Source organism: Limulus polyphemus, unplaced genomic scaffold (genome assembly GCF_000517525.1).
Source record: "Limulus polyphemus unplaced genomic scaffold, Limulus_polyphemus-2.1.2 Scaffold5317, whole genome shotgun sequence".
NCBI lineage: Eukaryota > Metazoa > Arthropoda > Merostomata > Xiphosura > Limulidae > Limulus > Limulus polyphemus.
Genome location: NW_013670927.1, coordinates 6,920 through 17,854, shown reverse-complemented (window position 1 = coordinate 17,854; position 10,935 = coordinate 6,920). Strand labels below are relative to the sequence as shown.

General features: G+C 30.7%; 1 protein-coding gene across 1 annotated transcript in view; it reads left to right on the top strand.

The window, feature by feature from the left end:
* Nucleotides 1–10,935, top strand: part of LOC106472422 (chromosome-associated kinesin KIF4-like) — a 62,772-nt gene that overhangs the window by 45,336 nt on the left and 6,501 nt on the right. Inside the window, 3 exon segments of the mRNA XM_022400995.1 lie at nt 2,195–2,503; nt 7,915–7,996; nt 7,999–8,060. Of these exon segments, the coding sequence (XP_022256703.1) occupies nt 2,195–2,503; nt 7,915–7,996; nt 7,999–8,060 (453 nt within the window).

Below are 10,935 nucleotides of genomic sequence, written 5' to 3'. Positions count from 1 at the left end.
CCATATCATTTATTACTCAACTTCTTAACCACTTAAACATTAATAACACTTCTTCGATAATTTAATACATTATACAAAAGCTGATCCAGAGAGAGAGATACTTACTGTAGAGTTGGAACATGGACAGCAGTGTCTAGGTTATTAAGCTGCATGGTTGGAGAGCTTCTTAGGGCTGGCTGAAGAACTCGCCGGAGAACTGATTTTCCAGCTCCTGACATGGGTTTATATAGCAGAATTTCTCTGTATCCTGGCGAGTATCCAAATAGGACACAGCATCACCCACAAGTAGTGCGGTGCTCCTATTGGATGCTTGTGGGCAATTCCTGGGCTAATCTAGGCACCAAGCCAAAACCCTCAGGCTATTGGTCATGGGCAACTGCTGTTAGTTGGCTGCCTACTTGCTTGTACTGCTACACCCATGTACTGTAACTGATATTGCATCAAAGCACCGGGATGATTCATAAAATATAAACTTTTCTGTAGCTTCTACAGTGCTAAAGAATCGAGGCCAACATCCTCTTTCTTGGCCATGTACGTTGGCGTTCGTTTACAAGACATGATGCAATAGTGATGACTAACGAGGTTATTAACTAACTCTACTTTGACCTTCAGGTTACTAATCTCCCATGCTTGTTTCTATAGCTTATGCACATGCTGTGCTATTACTCACTGAAGTTCTAACCTCGTTCCTGATTACTTATCTCTCAAGGCTTATTTTTTATAACACACAGGCGTCTTCTTGTCCCCTTTCTTTTTTATATCTTTTCCAACTTATTTACTCTCTTTTAACTTTTAAAGTCTTCATTTTTAATTATACCTTTAAATACTTTTAAATCATTCAAATTCATAGAAGCAATGGATGAAATTTCCTCAAAAATTTCCCGTTGCTTCATTATCATTCATATTTTGTTGTTATTTCTGGTTGTTTAAAATGTACTGATGTGAGTATAAACAACTACAGTTATTATTGCCTTACTATCTAATATTGTTAGAGTGGGTAAAAGTTAATGTATTTTTGTTAAAATAGGGTTAGTGAACTAGAGTGGGTAAAAGTTAGTGTATATTTGTTAAAATAGGGTAAGTGAACTAGAGTGGGTAAAAGTTAGTGTATTTTTGTTAAAATAGGGTAAGTGAACTAGAGTGGGTAAAAGTTAGTGTATATTTGTTAAAATAGGGTAAGTGAACTAGAGTGGGTAAAAGTTAGTGTATTTTTGTTAAAATAGGGTAAGTGAACAGCGCAGAAAACGACTTCAAGAATGTGAAACGCAAATTTCTCAACTGAAGAAAAAAATGGTGGAGCATACAAGAATGTTGAAAATGAAGGAAGAAGCAGATAAGAAAGTCAAAAATCTTCAACAAGAAATTACGGTAAGAAATTAAAAAGTCTTATAAATATTATTGACGTTTATCTTTCTAGATGTTGGGGAGAAAAGTGACAAATTATTAAAATTTGAAATCCTTAATTCAATTGCAATTGGCTAGTGCAAATGGTCAAGAAACAGAATAAAAAATTAAAATTTTGAGATGTATGTTTTTATTTCAATGCAGGTGATAATGGGAGATAATATAGTGTTTAAATAAATTCTAATTTCCATTATAATTGTTATCTTAGTAATTGTGATAGCTTTAAAATATAAAATTTGTTTTTATCTGAGAATGAAAGGTTAAGGTCATTTTTTATTCTCTGTATTATATGATAAAAAGTTAGAAATATCAATAGACCTGTAACATAAAGGAAAGATAAGCTTTGAGAAAAATAGTATTTTAATATGGAAAAAAGTCAACCTGTTCCTTATAGGTATTGCTGAGAACATCCATTCAGTTCTAGATGTAGTAAAAATAATATAATTTAAGAGGTAGTAGATGTGAGATTACATTACAATAACTTTTCATAATTCTAGTTAAATTTGACTATTTACATATAATAATTAATAGTCTTTACCTACTAGTGGATCATGCTTTGTTTTGGTTTTAACACAGAAGGAATTTTCATAGATTGTAAATGACTGTAGTTGTGACTAATGTTAGTATTGAACTCAAAAACATTATTTCAATGAGTAAAAATTATCTAAACAATAAGCTAAATAATTGTTGTATTGTAATAATATGTTTATAAATGTGTTGTAGGGTCTCCTCTATTAAAATATTTTTCCAATTGACAAAAATAATCATGAGACTAACCATGTTCCACTAGAGTATGAAGCAGAATCGTGTGAGGCTCCTTAGACAAATGAAAGAAGAGGCAGAAAAGTATCGTCACTGGAAACAAGAAAAAGACAGGGAAGTTGCCAAGCTTCGCCAGCAGGACCGCAAAAGACAATTTGAGCTAGTTAAAATGGAAAAAATGTTCTCCAAACAGCAGACTGTTCTTCGGCGAAAAATGGAAGGTGCCGTGGCAGCAAATCGTCGATTACAGGAAGCCTTGCTACAACAGAAAGCTGTCTCAGAGAGACGGGGAAAAGAGAAAGAACAAAGTATGCAAGGAGTTGGATCACGTGTCAGGGTAGGATTCTAATAGACCGTTGCCTCTGTAAAAACAGTGATCAGTCATGATATATTCACTTTTCCATCTTCGAATTACAGTTTTTTAAAATTTATTTAAGAGTTTATATTAGCCAAACAGTTATGATGTGGAACTTTTAATCAAAATTTTGATTAAGTATAAAAGTAAGTTTCAGAAAACTGTCATCTACTTATTCCAGCCATATTGCAGTATATTGTCTTTGTTTGTATTAATAAATATTAATTACTCATGTGTTAAAATTACTAGAAGGTTTCTTTGATGGAGACAACATTTTGATACAGTTTAATGGATTTCCTTAGGATATATGGTTTTTAGAGACATTGTTTGTTTGTTTTTGCCTTGTAAGGTGTCTGTAATGGAGAGCTTTTGTGTACCATTCTCTGGATTGTATGAAAACTTTGTCTCTGATTTAAAAAAGCAACATTATAGCAAGTTGTACATTATAAAATCCATGTTATTAACTGATCCAACTGTTAACCATGACCTTAGGATAGTTGTAATCATATCTAAAACATGGACATAAAGAATAATAATTATTGATCATTTAATAACCTAAATTTTATTTATTTTTATTTTATAAATTTACTACTTATATTGGAATAAAAATCACTACATTTCTTATGCAACTGACAGACAGTACACAGATTCCTGTCTATGGTGAATTTTGTTCTCAATTTCCAACTTAAACCCCTTTCCCAAATATTTCAGATTTTCTCATCAAATGCATATTAATCTCATAAATGGCCAGTAGTGTGTTTAAAAAAGTGGGAAACTGCCAACCTGCATGAAATTTTCATCCACACAGATGGTTTCCATGGGCTAGACACAGAGCAAATACATCAGCTGTGCACATTTTAGAATCATTTCTTAATAATAAGACTTGTTCAAAACATAATAAAACTGATATCTAACATGCAACATAAAGCAACAACCTCATGTAGTACTGTACTTAACTGCCTCCAAGTCTATTACATCACAGACTTAAAACTTTATATTTTAAATGAAAAATCCCTGAAGTATCCCTAAAAATCCCTAAAAGTCCCTGAAGTATATACTAGAGTAAATATCTGTTTGACGAATAGCAAACATTGGGCTTGGGTCTGCCAAATAGATTGGCACATTATTAGAAATATCATATGTGTTGTTGTCATGTTCATTCCAAGATTACAATACTGCTAAAAGTGGATGATGAAAATATGTGCAAGGTAAGAGAGATTAACGGTGGTTTCAACAAGTTCTACTTGTGATTTGACAAACTTATGATGCTTGAACTCAAAAATGTCAGAGGAAAGGTGTAAACTTGACAGAGGTGGACATGCCTATGTTTGTTGATTATTGTCCTCCAGTGGAACAGTAGAAAGTGGTGGACACAGCAGATAGCCCAATGTTTTTCTTTATTTTATATGACTAGAGAATAATTTTATGGGAAGTTTATTTTTTTAATATTGTTATTAGTGCATAAATATAGGAGGTACACAACATGTGTTAACATTAATTCTGCATGAATATCTAAATTTCAAGTTGAAATGCACTAGGCTTTTTAAAATTAACCAATTTTCTACTATTCTTTGCCATTCTTTTCAGACTATAGCACATATCATGGCTATTTTTGTGTGATCTGAAAATTGTCAAATTTCATTTACATAATCTCTAAAATCTCATAAATAAATATCAAACTTTTTTTCAGTAAAATTTATATCTTATCTGTTATTTTCTCTACCCTGATTCTATATGTATTCTGTTGATTTGATCGACCTTGTAACTACCATAAAAAAAAGATACAAAATTAACTAATATTACCCTTTTTTCTTTCAAGAATGACTGCAAATTGTAACATGAAACTATAGTTGTTTGTCCCAAGTAGCTTAAAGCCTGTAAGAATATTATTAAGCACGGCAGTGCTTTAATAGTAGGGATCAGGATAAGACAAAATGGTGGCCATAAATATCTCATGTTCAAAACCACCTGAATATTAACAATAACTGTTTCACAGTATTGGCTGAAAAACTCGAGGTTGTTGTACTTATAAAGCTGCCTAAAACATTATATATGTTTATGGGGTGAATCAAAATTTCTCAATTTAATGAATTTTCATCTAAGTAAGTATACAAGCGACTCTTTCAGACAAGCATATAGATAAAATGATGAACTTTATTGCTCTAACTTTTTTCATAGAACTCTTCTGTCTTGGATCTCAGTGATTCCTTTCTTGTACCAAAAAGGATACTAATATATATATATACATATATAATAATAAAAGGGTGTGTCTATGTGTGTGTGTGACGACCATAACACCAAGAGCAAAGAACCCAGAAACCTGGAATTTTGTACCCATACCAAGTGAACCATGAGGGTGTACACCTGTGTATTCTTACTTATCTTATCCACGTGCATGCACATCTTTTTAAAGAGACATGGTAATGAAAAAACTTTTAGAAAAGAAGTGGTTCCTTATATTACATACATAAATCACAGACAGACGTGCACATGCATGTCTGATTATGTGTGACTGCCATACCTCCAAGAGGAAAGAATGTAGAAAACTGAAATTATGCCTCATACTAAGTAGGTTTGTACCTGAGTATTATTACTTATCTATGTGCATGCACATCTTTTTTATGCGAAAAACCACATAGAAAAGAAATGTGTCTGCCATAGCTCCAAGAGGAAAGAACCTAGAAACTTGAAATTTTGGACCCACATTAAGTGGACCCTGAGGGTGTGCACCTGGGTATTACTTATTTTATACACATGTGTGCACACATGCACATCTTTTTAATGAGGCAAGCTAGGGAAAAACCATGTAGAAAAGAAGTGGCTCCTCATATAACAACCTCTAATATATATATATAGAAAAGCCAGTGCATTTTGGTAACAATGCATTCCAACAATGGCTTTTATGTCATGTTGCTTAGCAAGAAAAGTATATAGGTTATACTTTTATGCTTACACACACTGACAGTCATCTAGAATATATCAACCTAATAACCCTAGCGAAGTTGGGTACTTTTGCTGGTTGATAATATAACAGTTTAATTAAAGTTTGAATGTAAGTCTGTAAAAGGTTGTGACATATATGCAGTAAGAAGGTTAAAGAAAGAACTGTATATATATTCAGATTATGACACTAGCATATTAAGTGTATGGTTACAGTATATTCAAATATTGTGTTTATGTAATTCACTGATGTTTTCTAGGAAAGATATTTGCATGTTTAGAAATGACATCTTCCTTTCGTTATGATACAGTAAAGACTTAAACACATAATTTAAGTAAATTCTTAGATGATGATTGTTAACAACCACTTTTAGAAGTTAATATACCCAAATATTTATTAACATTTGAACTAAATCTGGGCAATTAACTCCATTATTTAGTATAATTGATTACCTGTGGGTATCGGTTGGTGTCACTGACCTTACAATTAAATCAACTGATATCATGAAAATAATTAACTGAATAAAATTAGTGTTTCTGATTATTATACTTTTCAACTATCCAAATCTTGTGTAAGAATAATCCATTATTTGAGCGTGAAGATTAATTGGTTAGTAATAACCACTAAACACCCATATTTGAAACATTTGCAAAATGGCATATTTAAACAAATAAGTCTTGTTATACAAGCTTTATCATGTAAACTACCTTTGTCACGAAAATAAACCACTTTTTTTTACATTTTTGTAAAATCAAGCATTAAAGAAAACATCCATAGTTATATTTTTCTAACTTTAAATTTTTATTACTTATGCAAACAGATGTCAATGTTTTTTTTTCTGCAATTGGTGCTGGCTAGCAAATTATACCAACAGAAAAAATATTCCTACTGTTATTTTCACTTGTATACATTTTAACTGTACTCTTTGTATGTAAAATGTTATTAGATCTGGTTACCTGCTAATTTCTAATGTGTTAGTACATATCTTGAAAGAAAAAATGTTAAATATTTTTCAAAATTTTGTGGCAGTATTAGTAGACTGAATGGTCTTTCAGATTCTGAAAATTGTAAAATACCTGTGGCAGTTATTACATTTTGACTGTAAGGGGTAAAACTTTGGCTACCATTTTACAAATTATAAATTGTTTACAATTTTCAAACAGTGCCAGCTGAATCACAATTGACCCATATTGAAATTAAATCTCTTAGTACTGTGTTAATGATTTCCATCTATTTTCTGTTTGATCATGGTTAAAAGAAGAATGGCAGATGATGTTTTTTTTATTCTAAATATTAGTTGTTTGTATTTGCAGTATTCTCAGCATTCAAAAAACATCTAAAAATTCCATACATTTTATAAATAGAACTAAAATTAAAAATGTATGCTGTTTTTGCTCAATTTAGTATGTTGATCTGATGATGTTGACTTCCACCTGGATAATTTAAATAGTAGTTTTATAAGTATAGATTAAGCTGGAAGTCAGATGGTAACTAATCGTGTTTTGATATAGCTTATTTCAATAATCTTATTACCAACAAGCATTTTAGTTCAAAATATCTATTACTCTCAAATGAGTGTCAGTCACTGTATTGAATTGAAAGTTTTCACTAATTTTCCACAATATATTTTAGAGCACTCATAAATAGACCTAAATTTATCTCAAAACATTTTCTGTTTACATTTACTTGATGCATAAGGATAATATAATGGTACAAAGCACCCACAGTTCATAATGGTAAAACAGGTGATAGCAATAGTGTGGTTCCAACTGTACTTGAAACTGAATAATTCTCAAATTATATTAACATCATGATTATAAATGAAGCTTGCATTTTAAGCAGGGTATTAAAAGGAGCAGTATCTGTGACATATGATCCTTTAATATGTATAGCGAGGAAACATTGAGGATTTTGATAAAGCTTTAGGCAACCCTTAAACGAGCTAAAGTAATGGGAAGTTGTATCAGAGAGCCTGGATTGGATAAAGTAGGATTTACTGAATTCTGTCATGTCTTAACATGTATTTAAAACTTAAATTAATTTTAAATAACTAAGTTATCCTTCAAGACTGACATTATAGTGTGAGTTAGAAAATTTATCTGTGAAAAGATTTCGGCATACTTGAGTTGGAAGAATCATTTAGTAAGAAAACAAGAAAAACGTAACTAGTTCTGATGTTTTTAGACTTGCATACGTTCAACACCTTGTGTTTCAGGTTTTGCCACAAAGAATTTGTAATATTTCTAATTTTCAAAAGCTGTCAGGTATGTATACTTTGTAATATATTATTGTATAAGCTTCTTATATAGAGTAAAATGTGAGATTTTTATCTGTATTATAGTTTAAGATATAATAATAGCAAATTCTAAGAATTTTTGATACGGTCTGTTACATGACTGTGTGTAAAGCATTTCTGTTGTGTATGTGTTAAAACTTAAGGGTATTGTTCCAGCAATGGCTGAACCATGAATTGGCTGTAGTTGTGAGTAGCAAGGAGGTTGAACACCATCTACAAAATCTTATAGATGATAGAAAACCATTTCTGAAGAACTAAGTCAAGTTAAGATCCAGCTAGACAAAGAAGAACCCCCAAACAAGGTATGTTTTTCATGATTTTTATGTATATTTCATTATTTTTCAACTTTATTACACATAAAGTAACTTTCAAGTTAATGCAGTTTTTATCTATTATAATATTTTTCTTTATTCTTCAGTAATAACCTAGAATTACCATTGGGACCAGTATTGACCTCCAATCAGCTTTTTGAATACATTTTTCTAAACTATTTATGCAGCAATTTGCTTGTAGGTGTAAGAATTTGTTGATTAAAGGGCTCCAAGTAATATAAAAGGAAAAAAGAAAAAGTAAATGAAAAATACTATTATTTCTGGTTGGTTTCTTATGCTGTCTGTTGTAATAACTAAATACATAAAAGCTATTCAATTTGATACAATATCAGCTTACTGAAACCCAACAATATTAAAACAAGTTGGTATGGTCTGTATTTATTTATTGTATCTACTGAAATGTGGTCTTTGTTCTATTGAGTGTTGTATTACATATAATTTTTGCTTTAAAATAATATAGGATCACAAAAAGGAATGAAAAAGAAAAATACTAAACCCGAATGCTCACGTTTAATGAATTATCTTTGTAATGAAGGTATTCTCTAGACATAATGAATCTTTTAATTTACCAATGATTTTTTATTATCAATATTACTATTCATACTGATGTTAATTTTTTTTCCCCCCTATAAATATTAATTGTTATTGAATTAAATGTTTCTAATTTAGAAGTTAAGCACTCAGGTTTATAGAGTTTCTATGGGACTTTGTGTCTAGTTTACTTCAAATAGTTTATGAGTTGGGCCTACATCAAATCACAACTTTTATTAATGAGAGTCGTCTAGTTATGATGCTGTTAGGTAAGGTTACTTCTGAGTATTCTAATTAGCACTCAGGTTTATAGAGTTTCTATGGGACTTTGAGTCTAGTTTACTTCAAATAGTTTATGAGTTGAGCCTACATCAAATCACAACTTTTATTAATGAGAGTCGTCTAGTTATGATGCTGCTAGGTAAGGTTACTTCTACGTATTCTAATTAATAAACAAGTGACAAATCAATTTAGTAATGTGTTGGGTTACATAAGGCTGGCTAATGCTCTATCTTTATTTTGTTGTCAGTTTAGGTGCCTCAAGTCTCGTAATGTAAACAAGGGAAATACCGTTCCCACTGAATTTGAGCACTGATTGGCCAGAGAAATTATAAAGTGATGCCAACTTTCTAAACTGACTTGGAATTAAACAGAAATATGTGTAACAAAATAAGAACAATTTTTATTTAGTCAGGCACAAAACACACTGCTCGTGTTTGGCACTGGACAGTCACTTTCTGTTGGCCTTGTCAATTGATTGACAGATACTCTTTCCCGATGATGTCTTCCCATCAACCAACTTATTTGAGATCAGGTGTAACACTGTTTAAATCTAACATTTCTTTTAGGTTTACCCATAACAACTCGTGCTTCCATTTAACATATGGGAGGCTATAACAAAGGAACAAAAACAGCTAAAATGAAGTCTACTTAATGGTTTCCTGGATCATATATAAATAATATATCAAAAACTGGGTAAATTTTAGATTAAAATGAGAAGCTATAAAACTTGTGGTATTCCTGGAAACCAAAGCAGCTTATGTTACTGTATCCAATAGTATAAATCTGGCCTTAATAAAATGCAACTGTTTTAGCTTTTTACTAGTGGACCAGTATTTTGTATAATAGAATAACATTTTGGTTATAATACATTACTTATGTATATACATATGCAACTGTTTTAGCTTTTTACTAGTGGACCAGTATTTTGTATAATAGAATAACATTTTGGTTATAATACATTACTTATGTATATACATATATTATTACGATTTACAAATAAATTCTTAAATTTCAGTTATTTTTTTTAAAACATAGAACAGTAAATAAATAAATTTAGAAAACAATGATTTCTTTTACTTATGAAATTTGTACTCATTTGATGTAATTTGCTAAGCCTTGTCACATTTTGCACATGGAGGATGTAAAACAAAATAATTTTTTTAGGTTTTATATATGCATTTTGAAATAAAAAAAAATCATAAATAAGTATATTAATACTACAAAATTTAACTATAATTTATTAGGCTTAGTAACTTAGTAACTAATTATTTCAAGCCCTATTTTCTCTTACCTCTCACATTCAAGTCTACAACAAAAAAGATGGTTTTTTTCCCACATAAACTCTTTGCAAAGGCTGAAAAAACCACACGAGGGAAATTCTGAGCTTTTGATTTGTTATAAACACATCATAGAGCAAAGTAGATGCTTGTAAACAAGTATTTCCAAAAATGGAAGATGTGGGTGGGGCTACCTTGGTCGATTCAGTAAATATAATAATATTTAAGAAAATAGTAAAAATAGGAGGTCTTATTTTTATATTGTAGCTTGTCAATATTGATAACTTGAGTTTCTAATTCATAAGAAACTATAGACTATGTATTTGGACATCACAAACATCTAATTTGAACCAAACCTGTATTCAACATACCACATGACATACAACTTAAGGATACTGATATAAGAAACTATAGACTGTATTTGGACATCACAAACATCTAATTTGAACCAAACCTGTATTCAACATACCACATGACATACAACTTAAGGATACTGATATAAGAAACTATAGACTGTATTTGGACATCACAAACATCTAATTTGAACCAAACCTGTATTCAGCATACCACATGACATACAACTTAAGGATACTGATATAAGAAACTATAGACTGTATTTGGACATCACAAACATCTAATTTGAACCAAACCTGTATTCAACATACCACATGACATACAACTTAAGGATACTGATATAAGAAACTATAGACTATGTATTTGGACATTACAAACATCTAATTTGAACCAAACCTGTA